General features: G+C 51.1%; 1 protein-coding gene across 4 annotated transcripts in view; it reads right to left on the bottom strand.

The window, feature by feature from the left end:
• Ssbp3 (single stranded DNA binding protein 3) overlaps positions 1–16,686 on the bottom strand; it is a 140,310-nt gene that overhangs the window by 29,995 nt on the left and 93,629 nt on the right. For all 4 annotated transcript variants that reach the window (XM_075947148.1, XM_075947147.1, XM_075947145.1 and 1 more), the window contains exon 5: positions 8,538–8,627. In XM_075947148.1, coding sequence (XP_075803263.1) covers positions 8,538–8,627 — 90 coding nt within the window. The remainder of the gene's footprint in view (positions 1–8,537; positions 8,628–16,686) is intronic.

The following is a 16,686-nucleotide window of genomic DNA, read 5'->3' as shown; positions in this document are numbered from 1 at the left end:
TATAGTTTCCTCTGTGCGTCCCATGTCCACTCCTCTAATGTTACTGGACCCAGGACTCAGATAACAAGGCCACTTTGCCAGACCAGTTCATGAATTTCCAGACTCTTCGACTATTCCTACAACTGCAGAGTAAGTTTTTGGGATCAGTTAAAACAAACTTCAGGAAAAGGAACTTGACTAAATCTGCATGTTGCGTTTGTCCTTTTTGACCTTAGAGCAAGGATAGGGCAAGACTGTCAAAGTCTGGAATAATGATGACTCCTGAGCACAAAGAGCCTCTCTTGTAGGAGAGAACTCAGCGGCTAGGAGAAAAATTCACACAGACTGACAGAGGGACAGACACCAGGCACAAGAACAACAGGTCTGCTCCTTGCCCTGGGGACCCGAGAGCTGATCTACCAATGTGGGGCAGATAACTAAGAGACACTGGGGACAGTCCAGGATGGCTTCTGAACACCCAGTAGCCCAACAGGGCCAGGCAGAAGGCTATTAACTGTGACTGTGTGCTGCATGGATGGAAGATCCAACGCTGGCCTCTGAGAAGGAATTCTGCAGATTTCCAACCATTCTCATGCCCTTTGGTTCCATTCAGAGCTGATGAAGTAGGTGGAGCTCTTTCTGTCTTATAGGCAAGGGAAAATGAAACGCAAATGATGCTCAGGCAAGATTCTGGCGACACATTCCCTGGGGCCTGAGAGCAGCTCTCCACCCAGCTCACATGAACAAGGCTGCTAGGAACAGAAGCAAGGCTCCTGAACCCACAACCTGTTTCCCCGCCTTCACTTCCCCGCCAGGCTCCTGTTGGCCAGACAGGGAACAAGGAGTCAGGGTGGCCAAAGCCAAGGGATTAAGTCATTGGGCAGATTTCAGCAAGGGATTAGGGAGTTGCCTCACTGAAGGGTCAAATGGACTATTGTTTCACAGTCCCTAAAGAGTTGTGGCTGTATCATCAATCCCAAACAACTGAAGTTCACAGAGGTTCCCTGAATTCTTTGGAGCAACCCTAACTACCAGGATAACTCCTTTCTTAGAGGGAAGAGGGGTGGGGCTCTGTATTTGCCTGACCCACAGGGAACAGCGTACTGTCTAGGCTGCTGCTGGCGTGGATTTAAGGCTCCAGCAACACTGGGAAACACGATTGAACATGAGCACACTTGTGTCCAGTCCATCCCCCTCCAACACAGACAGGAACAGCAGGAATCCTAGGGCACATCAAGTGCTACCAGGAAGAGGCAAAGCCCTGTTGCTCCCAAGGCCCTGCTCACAACCACTTGCCACTCCCTGGCCTGAAGAGGGTACCACCCACACCTACCTACCCTGCCTGGCATACAGAACTGATGCCCTGTCACCTGCTGGGTGGGAAGCCCTGGCAGAGCCTAACATCTCGCAGAGCTGGCACTTCAGTGAAAGCTGTGTCCACCCCTAACACCTCCAGACTCATTCACTGCCATTCAGGTCTTTGCAGGAGGCAGGGCTCTTCTGGGGAAAAACTCACAGACACTCCGTGGGCCTGGCCTAGAAGCTTCAACTGCTATCAAGGCCTTCATGTCTGGAGAAAGTCTGTATGGAAAGGTTGCCTGGGGAAAAGTCTTCAGACAGAAACGGCACAAACCTGAAACTCATTTGGTGGGTCCTGCCATGTCCCAAGTCCTCAGAAAAGAATCCTCATACTAGATGGCTGAGCTGCTTCTGAGTCCTGTCCCAGGACCCAGGGCTAGATCTTCTGGGGAAAGGGCTATGTAATAGGATTGACCCAGGGGGCCAATCTGTATACTAGAGGCACACTAGGCCAGGGCTCTACTGGAATTCTCTTCCTCAAACCCTTCCTGACCTCTGTTTTTGTAAAGGAGGAAAATCTCACACAATTTGCTGATGCGACGGCAGGCTAGGCACAGAGGGTCTATCCCTGCAGGAGGCTAAAGACACCAAACAAGATAGCTCCCACGATTGGGAACACCTCCACAAGCCACTCCTGTTGGGGAAAGGAAACAGCACAGAGCTGAGCAGCTGGCAGCACAGGCCAGCCACTCTCAGAAGCAGAAAAGAAAATCCAATGCTAAAAGAAACCCAAGTATAAAATACAGGTCCAAAAGGAGACGAGAAACTAGCCCCAGGTCCTCAGCTGCGGTTGACACTGGTCCTCCAGCACTAGGTGCATAAATGCCTGATGAAGCATGGATCCTAATAGGTCTTAGTAATAAAAGCTATATAGGGAAAAATGCTGAGAGATCAGGCTGTTATTATTAAGACCCATTAGCACTCGTGCTATAACCTGGCTTGAGTTTACAGCTTGGGAGGTAAGGCCCACCGTGGCATGGACAGTAGCAGGCTCTGTCCAGGTCTCCTACCTACTTGGGAAGGCGGGTACATAGAGAGCTGACTGGTGTAGGAGAAAATCAGGGCTCCACAGTATGGGGTTGGCTCCTCGTTAGGGGGCAGTCGCAGCCTGCAGAGCCACTAGGGGCTTTGTTACCGAGCAAATCTCCCAGGCGCTGACTGCTGATGCATAGCTAACGGGGCGGCAGACATTGATTTATGTTCAACTTTCCATTTCATCAGTGAGAGTTACGGCGCTACATGTGGAGTGCACATTTTTTTTTTGAGGGGGAGGGCAGGCGGCTGGAGTGCAGACACAAACCTGTCCACACACACGCACATTGGCGGGCATACCAGCCAAGGCCTGAGCCAGCCACTCAGGCAGCCTGGCACATCAGGAATAACCTTTTGTCCGTGGTTGCTAGGAGCCCTGGTGCCAGTCATCTGCCACTGGGCAGACACAAGGCACCAGGCTGGCTGCTGGGTGAGCACAGCCTGACCTCTGTGGAGGTGATGGTGACCAGGAAAGGTGATTGGTGATAAGCTCCATCACTTAGGATGGTCAAACAGAAGGTTAAAAGTCTGAGGGGTGGAGGGGGCGGGGGAAGCACACTTCAGGTTTCGGCCCTACGCTGGCTTCCATCGTAGTGACCAGAGGTGAAAAGCTAATTGCTCCCAGAGTAAGCTTTCTCAGGAGGAGTAACCTTGCCCTCTCCTCTGTCAGTCTGGAAGCAGATGACAAGACCTGGTAAGAAGCTTTTGGGGGAGGGGCGCTCCTATCCCCTTGTGGGTAGCAGCTCACAAAGCACCTGGACAACAGGCTGGGCAGAGGCTGGGGTGGGCAGTGGACAGAGGCTGGGGCGGAGGGTGGGCAGTGCGCAGAGGCTGGGGCGGAGGGTGGGCAGTGGGCAGAGGCTGGGGCGGAGGGTAGGCAGCAGCTGGAAAGACAAGAGGCTCTTCTAGAAGTCACATCCTCTGCCCTGTCCAGGATCATCTTCCTAGTCCAGACCTGTCCATCCCCAGCAGCTCCTCATTTGTGCTGCAGCCATGTTGTTGGCTCTGGGGCCTGCTTTCTAAGTCAATACAATCCCAGAAGACGGAAGGAGATACCTCTCTCGACTGGAGAACACTTCACCCCACTCTAAGAAGGTCAGACAGCTCCACTAGGAGGCCTGGGCTCCCTCAGGACGGGGGGAGGGGGTTACTAAAGAGGCAGGAGGCACTACTACTACACCTAATCCCTGCTACCAAAATAGCCCAGCATTGCCTAATCCTGGCCTGCCCTTCTGTGTGGCATGTCTCACCGTGAGGTCCCTGTCCCTCCTTATAGCCTTAACTGGACCCTAGGACCACATCTAACACCCATGGATTTGGTTCTTCATCATCCTTCCCACTGGCCCCTAGTCCTGAAAGCAAGTCCTGGATAGTAGTGGGTTTCAGAAAATGAGCTCTAATCCTTTCCCTCAACCCTAGACTTGAAGTGGTCAGTGTGGCAGAGGTGCCTGCCCTGTGTTAGCAGCTTCCTGGCTGGGGGAATGGCTCATGTCCTCTGCTCTCCTCCTTTCTTCTGGAGGGGAAGGCATCGACTTTCTAGAGCCGGTTCACTGCCACCTGTGGAACATTCTTGTTAACTGAACTTTGACCCCCTAGAAACACACCACTATGCAAGGCTCCGACGGCCATCTCTGATTGCTTACTACCACCACCACCAAGCAACTCACTGCTAGCCATAAAACTGCAGATGGTAGAATTGCCTTCCCTACAAAGCTCTGTATTAGCGTCTCTCTATTCCCTCAAGGACTTAGTATCTGAGGCTGGAGCCTCACAAGACAAGGTTGTCTCTACCATTTGGCAGGATATCAGCAACCAGCAGAGCCCTCATGAGGCTGCGTCTCTCGGGGGAGACCGCAGCTGAGTGTGCAGGAGGAAGGGTTGGGTTGAGGATCTCTTCCTTCTATCTGCTTACTTATCTGTTTTCCAGGAGTGTACAGTGTTTCCTCCTAGTGACATTGTCCTTGGACGGGTCACAGGGTGACAGGTTAGGCAGGTCCTATGGGGCATTGGGAAATAAGGAAGGAGGTAGGAAGGAGGCCTCCCTTGAGGAACGGGTTTGGGGGTGGGGGGAAACTTTACTGTCTCTCCCAGCTGAGCTTTGGATATAAGGAGTTGGCTCCCTCTGCTAGCCCAGGACTGATCCACAGAACACACAACTTTTTATCTCTGTGACCTTTGCTGGACTCCCATGGTACCAGTTCCCACGCCCACATCTATGAACGACAAGACTGGACTAGCATATAGAATTATACCACACTCTTACTGGTCCTCTGTCATACTGAACATTGCCATTGGGCTCCTGGGGAACTCATTTGCTGGGCAACTTCCATCTGGATACTGGCTGGAAATTTATGTGTGACTTTTTCAAGACAACAGGCATAGTCCTTCCTACACTTGGACTTTGGTGGCCAGAGGAAGGAGAGGGTATATGGGTAACCAGGAAGCCAGAGGTTGAACTCTAGTACAAGCCTTACTGACAGCGTGGGGCAGCCCTTCACCTTTTTTCTAAGTTTCCCTCTCCCACCCATCCTTGCCTCCTTGGCAGAATCACTGAGCAAAACAAAAGTAAATTGCATACTTAAAAACACAACTGAAAACTATTACTGGAATTTAAAAACCAAAACAAGAACGGAAACAGTCTGTACCCAGTGCTCAGCTCTTTGGCCCCTATTCTCCTGTAACTGTCCAGTGCTGAGTCTAGAACTATGGGATCTAGTCAAGGCCAACCTGCTTGTCAGATGTATAGCCTGAGTCACAGCTTGATTATCTAAAATCCATCTGGGTTTGCAGCAGAAGACCAGAGCTGGAAGACTATCTAGTCCAGCCTGCACCATCTACTGATGGGAAAAACTAGAGGCCAGCAATGAAGCACTGGCCCAAGGCCACTCAGCAAACGCATTTCTCCAGAGCGCCAGACCTGAATGCCCAAGCTGGCTCTTGGTCAGACTGTGCCTTGTCAGAATTCCAGGTCTAGCACTTCAGGGCTGGCTAGGCTTCTGTTCTGTACTATGGACCCCTCAAATAAATTCGGTTCAAATACGTACTGTGTCCCTCGCTAGCACCATCATGTACTGGGCTTTTTCTTCTTAATAGTAAGAACGGAGAATTCATCTACCCTGGCTAAACTCAAGGCCTCCAAGAACCCCAACAGTGTGACTGGGTCAGTAACCGAATGACCAGACATGTCTCACACCACTCCAGAGGACTGGATAGGCACGGCCCATCTCAGAAACTTAGACCCGAAGGGGAGAAAACAAACAGGGTATCTCCTGCACTGTTGGCCCAACCTTCTAACTCCATGAGTGGCTTTCTGCATTGTGGTTGGAGGCCTAACAGAGGGAGTCCTGCATGATATTCTGTGAGCCTCTGCAGGCAGTAGTCAGCTGTCTCCTCCTTACCACTGTGGAGCCCCTACTGGTTTCTAAATTTAGGACAAACTAGTGTTGTGGTTTTGACTTGAAGAAGTTGTATGATACTGCAGGACAGGGGCAGGACAAAGCTGGCCTGGCCACCCGGGCTGGCCTTCCAAGACACAGCCCTCTTGCAGCACAGCCACCTGCCTAGGCTATAGCCAAGAAGAGAAGTACAATTGTTGACAACAGATAAAACCCCCGATATCATCTCTATCTCCCTTCCAATATCAGAGTGGCTGCCTGAAGACAGTAAAGGGTGGCAATCAATCGCTAATATTCCTGTCGAGAGCTGATCTGTTCCGGAAATGGGCTGTTGACTTCCTCCTTTACAAAGAGATGCCCTTTCTCTATGCAGGGGCCCAGGCCAAGTGGTCAGCATCAAAGACAGCAAGCACCACGCTGAGTGCCTGGGCTGCCCTACCTCCCTTCATCTCAAGGAAGGAGAATGGTGCTGGGGAATAAAAACACAAACTGCTCACAGTCAGTAAGAAAGCAGAGAAGCAAGGATCCAGAACCATCCTGAACGGCGCAGCCAACCCCTGGCAGTGCACCTTGCCTGGGGAAAAGAGATGACCTCAAGGCAAGAATCTAAAAGATACCTCTGTTTAACAGTGGCTGGTAGTGGCTAAATAAGGGCAGGAACCAGTTTGGCTTTCTGACCACACACTCCCAAACGTCATAGGGGAGGGCCCACAAAGTATGAGTGGAATTAGAACTTAACCATGGAAGATTCTAGCAAAGCAGGAAGCTGGGAGCTGCCCACATATCAACAGACCCATTCCTTGTCCTAGGCTCAGGCCAAAATAGAAGTCAACGGCCTATTTTTAAAAATACAACTGGCAGAACTAGAGAGATGGCTCAGCAGTTAAGAGCACTTGTTGCTCTTGCAGAGATCGCAGGTTAAATTTTCAGTACTCACATGGTGGTTCATAACTATCCATAACTCCAGTTCTAGGGGATCCAGCACTGCTCTGACCTCCACTGGCATCAGGCACATACATGGTTTACATATAGATATGCAGGCAAAATATTCATACACATAAAATAAACTTTAAAAAGTACCTAATTTGTTTAAAAACAAAAACCCAGTTAGCTACTCTCCACTTCTCACTACAGAGCCTGCAGCGGGAACCTGGGAGCTAAAAACTCCCGAGAAAACTCAGGACAGAGACACGAGTGGCTGAGATATGGGGGTGGGTTCTGTCCACCAGGCAGGGAAGCCATGCTTTCCCTGCATCAGGGCTTCTGTGACACCGTGTGCAGAGATACATGAACCAGAGAAAAATTCCCACTGAGCAGGACAAAGTAAAGAAGCTGGCTGGATCAGTGTCTCCCCTCTGGTACAGCTCTGGCCTTTCTTGGGTCAACAGGCCCCAGGGGGTTTTAAGCTCTTACTGTCTCTCAGCCTCTCCTCAAGTCTGCAGTCTTACCCCAAGACTTCTGAAGCAGCTCCTGTCTCCATACCTTGGTCAAGGCCCTAGTGGCATGCTGGGAACACAGATACTCATGTGGCCATCTGATGGCCTGAACTGTCGTCCCTGTATCTCTGTCTTCTCAATGCCAATCTGACGAGCAGCCCGCTGCTTCTGCTTTAAAGAGTAAGCCAGTTTCACTGATCTTCTTAGTATGTGCTCTAGCCTTCCTCTCCCCAGATTTACCATGAACTAAAATGTGCAAGCTTGCAAAGTGAAGTGTCTCCTAGCCAAGGTACAGGAAGGAGAGGAGCCCTAATGATTCCACGGGGTGTCAGCCTTGTCTTTGCTCACGACTCCAATGCTTCCGTCATGCACTGTGCACAGGGCCCTCTGGTCTAACTCTGAATTCTTGGGCTTTCCATTAAGAGCTGTCAACACAACCCTGTCTGGGAGCCCCAACCCTTCAGAAGCATGAACAACCAGGACCTTCTCCAACTCAGTGAGGACAGGCTTGAAAGGATGGACGATGTCACAATCGAGAGCTCCACTAGGAACGTCTCTTTCTCACAGTCCCACGGGCGGGGCTGCCCAGCACTCCAGGCACCACTTCCCAGCCTCGGCTTGGCGGAGGAGGACCAAGTACCAGAAGGGAAGGGAGAGAATGAAAAAGGAGGTGTAGAGGGAGGTGTAGAGGAGGGGGGGATGGCCACACCCTACCCTGACAAAACAAGACAGGTGACTTCACACCTCCCATAACCACACCCCACCAGAAAAACTAACAGTGTGTTGTAGAGAAGGCGGGGCTTCCATCCTGTGTGGGACCCGTTCCTGCCTGTGGTGGGCAGAGTGCGGGCACAAATACTGCCAGGTGCTGCTGTGTTCACACTTGGGGGGAAAATTAGTGGTTAACCAGCAAAAGGATGCTGAGCCTGCTGGGGGTCCCTAGCTTTCTAGTCACACCTAAGGTTTGTAGTCTGGACAGGAAAGGTAAACAGTGACGAAGACAGCGGCAACAAAACAGAAACAGAGGACGGTTTACTCATTAAAAGGGGAAGACAAAGAATACGCCTTTTGTCAAAAGAAAGCTCCACACTGGCCTGGAAGCACTGGCCTCCCCCACACCAGCGTGGGCAGAAGGGCACTGCCATAGCCCGCCTGGAGATAGGCACATTCCCATCTCTTTCTTCCCTTCTGCAGCTTTTGGAGAAGTGGATGAGATGAGGTGCAGGGCCTCAACCAGCACAAAGCAACTGTATTTAAACCATGGCAAACCGAGCTGCTTTCCCCTGCCCTCCTCTCCTCCCACCTGCCCAGCACAGGGCCCCAGGCCAGCACATACCTGAAAGAAACCTGGCGGGATGGGGCCTCCGGGCATCCCATCATTGGGGGGAATGTTGCCAAGCACAGGGCTTGGGGCAGCTGCTGCACTCTGTGGAGACAGAACAGGAGGTCAGTAGCAAGCATGCAACCATACACAGAGCCTTTGGCGCCTGCTCTAAACAGACCCTTCCTCCTCAAAGGCCACTTCCTATGAAAAGTCCTGCAGATGTGATAGTCACTGGGCAAGCCATAGACTCAGGGCCCCCACTGCTTCTTCTCTAAAATGGGGGGGGAGCAATGCCTACCTTTAGGTACACCAGAGGGGGTGGAATAAGGACACAGTAGACCAACACAGTGTCTATTGTTGAACCACACCTTGCCTTTCTACCAGCTGTTCTAACAAGCAGGGAGATCAACTCACAAACAGTGGTACCCTCTCCAAATTGCTGACTCGTTGCACACAGCAGGCCAATAAATATCCAGTAAGAAAATGCCCAGGTCAGAAGGATGTGTGTGCTCTGACCCTCACTGGGTACCAAATGACTCCTGAGAAGAGTGTGGGTTATACAATAGGAGATGGGCATTGCTTGCTGAATGCTGCTGTCCTGGTACATCTGCCTCAACAAACGTCTCCCTGGGGTGGGCAGACATTGGATGCCCTACCTGGTCACCTTCCAACAATCTGTGTCCAACCTGTTTGTGTGGCCAGACATGCCTGCCTCCATGCTCACATGTGCAGAGCTGAGGCTGAGATGCCAAAGCCCTACCTTGAGAAAGTCACAGATCTGGGCCACCCTCCTGTCTTTCCAGGTACACCTGACCACTTCCTCCCAATGCCACTGAGACCCAGAGCCTGACATTCCCCATCAGTCACCTTCTAGTTCACGAATGCAGCCCCTTCTTATCCCTCCCAGAAGGTACTTCTTTCCTTTCCTTGGTATCTTGACTAACACTCTGGACTACCACATTATGAAGTGACTTACTCTGACAACTATGGTTCTACTTTCATAGAGAAACATTCAAATTCTTGTTATTTGGGCATTGGACTTTTTACATATTAAGGTATTTGTTACAATGGAGAGGGGCAAACTTTTAAATGAAAGACTGAACCTGTGAGTACACTGCTGTTTTACTTTCATGAAATCAGGAAGGGAGGGGAATGGTTCCGGGGATTAGGGGTGGGTAAGAGACCCGAGCAACTATGGTCCTACTTAGGTGGGTGGTAACTTGCAGTATTTCACAGTCCTCCAATGGAAGACAGCCATGACAACCATGCGGCCTTAGGGGCAGGAAGCCAGGAGATGACTTTTTCATGTCCAGCGGATAAACTGAGGAGTTCTGCAGTGCTTCAGCTGGATCTGGAATGGAGACTTAAGAGGGCAGAAAAGCAGAAACTGGTGCCAAGAGGCAAATGCTAAGCGATTAGGGGGGAGCTCACCCAGGGGACCCTTTCCACATCTGGCCCACCCCCACCCTCCCACACCTTAACCACAGGGTCTGTCTACTTATGCCCAAGAACCAGCACAAGGTGTGGCATACAGCAAGTGTTCAATAAATGATTGCTCTATTATTCAAAGGCCTGCCCAAATCTGACCACCTTGGAGCCAGACCTTTCAGGATTGCTAAGAATTGGCCTCTCCCCGTGATTTCGAGCACTGAGAGTTCCATTAAGGCACTCAACAAAGTATCTCGTTTGAGTTTTCTCAACAGCTCAAACACTGGCCGTTCTCTAGACCTACAGCATAGCAGACTGCAGAGCTGCCTAGGATGCAACAGGCACACATGAATCAAAGCAGAAAGTATGCTAGATCTAAACGGCCAGGATCTCATACACTGGACTCGGGTCCCTTCTCATGAAGGGTTATCATTTCCTTTGTTTTCTCCCTCCCCCCTCATTCCCCTACAACAGGGTTTCTCTGTGTAGCTCTGGCTGTCCTGAAACTCTGGTCTTGAACTCAAAGAGATCTGATTATTTCTGCCTTCCAAGTGCTGGGATTAAAAGCATGCACCACCACCTTTCCTTAAGAACTGCCCATCCTGGTACACATACAATGGGAAGAGGGGGCCAGAAAACAGCACAGCACACAGAACCAAGTGGCAATCTTCCCTCACTACAGAGCACCCAGAGACCTGTGTGTCTCTGAGCCCTGGCATACAGGCTCTAGACCCTAGACCCATTTCCAGCACCAATTCTAGCATGGGCATATGAACAAAGGAGAAAACATGAATGCACAAGCACCCACGCAATACATGCATACAAATACAAATACACACACACACACACACGAATACAGAGGTTCTTACATCTGTGCCCAGGAAGATCCAGGGGAAAAAAAGGAATAAAGTCAAATATTCATGGGTTGTTAAGACGGTTCAACAGGTAAAGGTGCTGGCTGGCAAGCCTGATGACCTGAGATCAATCTCCAATACTCCCAAATTATCCTCTGACCTCCATGTGCATGCTGTAGAGTGCTTGCCCCCCATAAAAGAAAAAGATTTGTTTATTTTTATTAGTGGTCAGATGAACCCTGGACTCTCCTAGGCCAGCCAACTACTCCTGACCGATTTACAAGGATGCAAAAATAGTACTTTGTTCTACAAATTCCACCCTCCTTGCCCTGCCCAACACTCAGGCCTTGGCATGCAGCAGCACGACCACGTGTGAAACCACCAACTGCAAGCCTTCCTGGACTGAAACTCAAGCCAGCAGGGGGCAGGAGGTGTATCATGGATGTGGCCAGGGAAATCAAAGCAACAAAGGTAGGTGTGGTCCTGGCAGAAATGCCCCTTGGGGAGAGCTGAAGATCCATGATGTTCCTAGCAAGTCAGTCCAAGAGTCTGTGCAGAGTCCTGGGGTAGCCTGGTGCAGCCTAGCAGTGCCAACAGGCTGAAGATGCACCATGGGAATCCAAAGGATGGAGAGAATGCCGTCATCCCACAGAAAGCCAAGGCCGGAGAAGTGGGGATTGAAGCAGACATGCAATAGGGGTGGTCCCTTAGTCTCCCACACAGACCATAGGACAGTGAGTTTTAGTGGAACATGAGTTCTACTTGTGCGGCTCAGAAAATGAAGAGCTGATCTCATGAAGACACAAAACCAACTAGAGTAAAAACAAGTTCCAGGAGGCTATCATGAGGGAGGAGAGTGAACACATCTGCTCAGGACCACAGAATAGCTTCAGGTCCAGCAACAGAACTCTCAGGCAACACAGTTTCCTTGATCTATGTCTCAGAACTGGTTGCCTTAGAGAGGATGGCCTGGGGTAACGGGCTGCTCACTGGTCACAGAGCTAAAGAGGATGGCTGCATCACCCACAACCACCTAGCGTGTCCTGGGGATTATCGCGAGAAGAACCCTGAACAAGGGTCCTCAAATCACAGCTTAGCTCCGGCCACAGACCATCCAGTATGAGCCTTGGACAGGCCTCCACACCATGAGCACCTGGCACACAAGGCGGATGAGGCTCTACCAGGCCAGTGAGAGGTGACACAGCAGTCACAGTCGGGACGCTGAGCACAAGGGAGGTAAATCCAACACCTCTGCTCCTTTGACCAAGTCCTACCCTCTTGGTGCCAGGATTAACTCAAGAGCAGCCAGAGAAGTGAGCACCTTTTCATTCTGATCCCATAAACCAGGAGAGGGAGGAGTGCAGCATTTACGCCCCAGCATTCAAGGAAGCTGTCATTTCCGGTTTAATCTGTAAGGAAACTGAGTCTGAAGGTTATACAACTAATAACGAGGTCTAATTTTTGTCCCGGTCTCAGGTTCAGGAAACCCATGCACCAGTCTTTTCCAGCAGCCCCTGCGGCTCCTAAGAGAAGCTGTGTACTTTTTGGCTCGTGAGGAGTAACTGCAGACAGATCATTAAAGCATCCAATAATCACAATTCATTCTGTGACTGAGGTCACCTGTGTGTTCTGAACATTCCCAAGGAGGCTGACCTTCTACTTGGCCCCCTCTGCCAACTATTTCAAAGTGCCACTTGCCAAGAAAGAAGTGGGGAGTGAGACGGTGTTTGTATGTTAAGGAGAGTTAAGATCCCTCCAAAGGGTCTGTGCACCTAACTGATCAGTGGCCTGCCTGGGAAGGAAAGGATACCTCAGGCGATAAGAAGGTAAGGAGGCCGTGGGGTCTGTAAACATCAGGGGTACTCAGGAATCACTCTGGCGACCAGTGCTGCACCAGCTAGCCCAGGAGGTGACAGGGTGCGGTTTGCCCCGCAGCTCTGGAAGACGAAGTGAGATGTGGTGACAGATATCTGAGGGACCCGGAAAGGTACTCCAGGCAGGCGCTGAGACAGGGATTAGGGGGATCAGGGAGGCTTTATGGAAGAGGTGGCACTTGAGCCAGGGCCTTACAGGACAGCAGGACTCAAAGATGCAGGAGATACCTGCAAGAGATTAACTGCTGACATCTTAACCCTCTCTCCCAGCACTGGACTTCCGCTGTGTCTTCCCGGGGTGAATCTCCACTCTGTACACCCAGCATCCATTCCAGAGAGAGGTGGGCATGGGCTCCCTTTCTCTTCCCCAGCATGGGAGGCTTCCTGACTAGGTCCAGAACGACCGTTCACCCTTGCACTTGACCTTTAGTGCTCTGTCGCTGCATGGAAAATTCAGACTCCCGAGGTCCGTCTGAGGGTGTGCAGCTCAGGATGGGCGCTACCCTGAGAGAGGCCTGACTGGGTTAAAACCATGGTGCCTGGTCTTAGTAAATCCCAGCTTTTCTCCTCCCAGACCGCCTGGAAACAGAGGCCTGTATTTAAATTCTAATCCCTGGCTCACCAGGAACTGGAAATACCTGGACATCTCACACTGCCTTTGCTTGGCTCTTCATGGCCACACACAGAGAACAGAAACTGTTGGGCCATGCAGGGACTATCAGGTAAGGCACTTGCTAGATGGACAACGCAGGTGTTAAGCAACTGGCAGCTGATACAGAAGCAGACAGCAAAGAACAGGCCTAATTCTCGAGTTTCTATTTGTTCATTTGTAAGTCAAGGATCTCACTATGTTGCCTAGGCCGGCCTTGAATTCCTATTCCTGAACTCAAGAAATCCTCCTGCCTCAGCCACGAAGTAGCTGGGACCACAGACACACACCACAGTGTGGGTGGGAGTGCCCGCGTGGGGATAGGCATTGAAGGGAAAGAAGATGAGGCCTCGGCTCTGAAGAAGTGGCCACCCTAGGAAAGTGGGAAGAAAAAAAAAGAAAGAAAGATGAAGGAAAAGCTCGCTAGTCCTTTTCAAAAGACTAGAAGTGGCTTCCCCAGGCTGAGAGAAGAGGCCATCATACCACAGGCCGATCCACCCATCCTAGGAAGCACCAGGCTATTCTAGGAACTGGATCAAAGGGTGCCTCATGGGTAAGAGGTGGCGTCCCAAGTTGCTAAAGCTGCCTGGTTGTGCCTTGGAGCCTGGCCAGAGTGCCCTCCTCTGTGAGCAGACAACTCCCTCAAGCCCACGATGTGGGCTGTACCATGTGAGGCTCGGCGTGTCCATGTACACAAGGCTGGGGAGGCTGAGAGAGAACAGTGGCCCTGGATGAGCACCAGGCAGGAGATCAAGAGCATGCTCTTGGTACAGTGATCGCTTTCATCTAAAAAGATGGCTTACGGCACGAGGAAGACACACACACATACATGCACACACGGCCTGCTGTCTTAAAGAGCTACTTACAACCACAAACATGTCATAGTAGACCAGTGACAGCTCTTTAACAAGAAGGCTGGCAGTTGCTCCTGCAGAGTGGAAAATTCCCTGGCGTGGACCCGCATACACGCTCAGTTCCAATGACAACTTAATCCTGCAGGGACTAAGGTGCACAGCGAACAGAAGTCTTTGTCTCTAGGAACTTTTTGCTTTAAGTTTCAAAGGAATTACTCAAGTCAAAGTCCTCCACATGTCTTTCGAGGATGGGAGCCCACACCTCCTAAGCTGGCACTCAATTTAGTGGGTTCAGAGTCACTTTTCCTCGTCCTCTGCTGAGACAGGATGACTGCGCACAGCCTGAAAAGTTCACTGGGGTCCCTGATATCAAAGCCAAGAAGCTAACACTTGGCAGGGAAGGGATACACGACTCGAACCCACTGTGTTCTCTTCTGCATAGAAGAGTGGACTGGAATTCTCGGGCTTCCTTGCCTGGCCTTGGGGGAGCTATGAGGAGCCGCCCACCGTGGCTTATACAGCCATCCCTAGCACACGGCCCACTCCCCACTTGCGAGCTCAGAGCTGAGCAGATGACTCCTAAGCCTTTAAAGCACTACTAATTGGGCTAATTTCGCTAACAGTCTCTGTTTCATCCCCCACCCTGCGTCAACCAGCGTCCTTTGGTACTGCTGGAGAGATGCAAGCTGTTGGCTTTACTGTTATTTTGTCAGCCATTAAACGATTCATCGGAGTCATTAATTGATTTATTACTGCTGCCTGCTCAGAGGGTTTAGCAAATAAAGAATGATGTAGGTCACAATGCAAAGGAAATTGGAGCAAACATCACCATGAGGAGCTGGGCACTCACAGTGCCTGCCACAGTCCACTCTAGTAGCCCTCCAGCCCAGACGCCAGGTGAAAGGCAGTACAGATGGCCCTCCCGGGGGAAAGTGAGGTGCCAGCCTGCCTCCTGCACAGGCAGAGACACGCAAAGTGGAGAGCCTTGTCTGGAGACTGAAACCAGTTCCTGAGCAAACACCAGACACCGCTGTCAACAGAGCAGGAGGGCAGAGGAAACCAAGCTGAAAAAGGAGGAGCCTGTAGATGGGCCTCTAGGCTCCGACTCCCCTGGAGGTGACACACAGGACAGCAACCGTTGACGTGTTAGCAGGTACCTCCTAATGCCTGGCCTTTTATGTGCTTATCTCTGATCCTCTCAACAGTCCTACAGCTAAGGTATTATCTTCCCCGTGTTACAGAAAGAAGCTAAAGCTCAGAGAGCTGACCTGCCCCAGGCTGCATGGCAGGCCAGGAAGTAGCAGTCTAGGACTCAAACCTGGTATATCTGACTTCAAAGTCTACATTTCTTCCCCTCTATCGTATCTTCAGACTGACATGAAAGAGCCCAAGACCTGCAGCTCAGCTCCGTGGGAACTGACAGACACAGGCGGGGGACCAAGAAAAAGGGCACTCCAGCCGTCTCAGAGACTAAAGCTCTTGGTTTACAGGGTGAAGGGCTAAGGGGCAAGCCCTGAGGTCACATCAAGTGATAAGATTCCAGAGCTCAGTCCTGCTGCCAAGAACATCACACCATCAACACACACCACATGGCTCGGGTCCCGCCTGCTGTGTGAGCACTCAAGCTGTGAGGGAGCCCTCTCAGATCCAACACTGGGAGGACCAAAGAGACTGACTAGTCCTGTCACCCTAACCACTCAGGGCTCCAAACACACCGGAAGGAGTGGTGCTGAGGAGAGAGAGCAATGCTAGCACCTCTGATGATGGAATTCGTGTGTGTGTGTGTGTGTGTGTGTGTGTGTGTGTGTGTGTGTGTGTGTGTGTGTGTGTCTGTCTGTCTGTCTGTATGCAACAGCTCTGGTACCTGGTTTCCCTGGAAGCCAAACAACCCACATGTCTCAAGTTCTGTCTCTGCAGTAATCAGTTGTTGAGCAGAATTCTAGAGCAGAGCTGGCCCTGGCCAGCTTTCAGGAGGCTCAGAGGGTATGGACGGGTCTGCACCTACCACAAACCACCAGTTTACTTCTTGCTTCTGTCTGGATACAGCCCTGGCCCAAAGGCCATCATTCAAGTTCTCTGTGGATATGCCAGATCTACCATGTGTAAACTGAAGACATGACTGCTCCAAGATATGGTTCTGTGGAGGTTTTTATTGTAGATGTAAGGGAGAGAACCATACAGGCATCTGAAGAGTCGACTGCAGAGAGAAAGGAGTAGACTGAGCAGGGCCAGAAGACTGGACCTGTCATTATAGGAGAGAGACGCGAGGAAAGCAAGAGAGGAATGATGGAGGAAGGTCATTGGTTAAATAAAAAGAAACTGCTTGGTCCTCATTGGTTAGAAGATAGGTGGGAGGAGTAAACAGAACAGAACGCTGGGAGGAAAAGGAAGTGAGGTCAGACTCCACAGCTCTCCTCTCGGGAGCAGATGCCTCAGAGACGCCATGCCCCAGCTCTGACCCAGGATGGACTTAGGCTAGAATCTTCCCGGTAAGACCGGTGC

The sequence above is a fragment of the Microtus pennsylvanicus genome, chromosome 13 (assembly GCF_037038515.1).
Source record: "Microtus pennsylvanicus isolate mMicPen1 chromosome 13, mMicPen1.hap1, whole genome shotgun sequence".
NCBI lineage: Eukaryota > Metazoa > Chordata > Mammalia > Rodentia > Cricetidae > Microtus > Microtus pennsylvanicus.
Note: the sequence above shows the minus strand (reverse complement) of the source record. Positions and strands in the feature narration are given on the sequence as shown.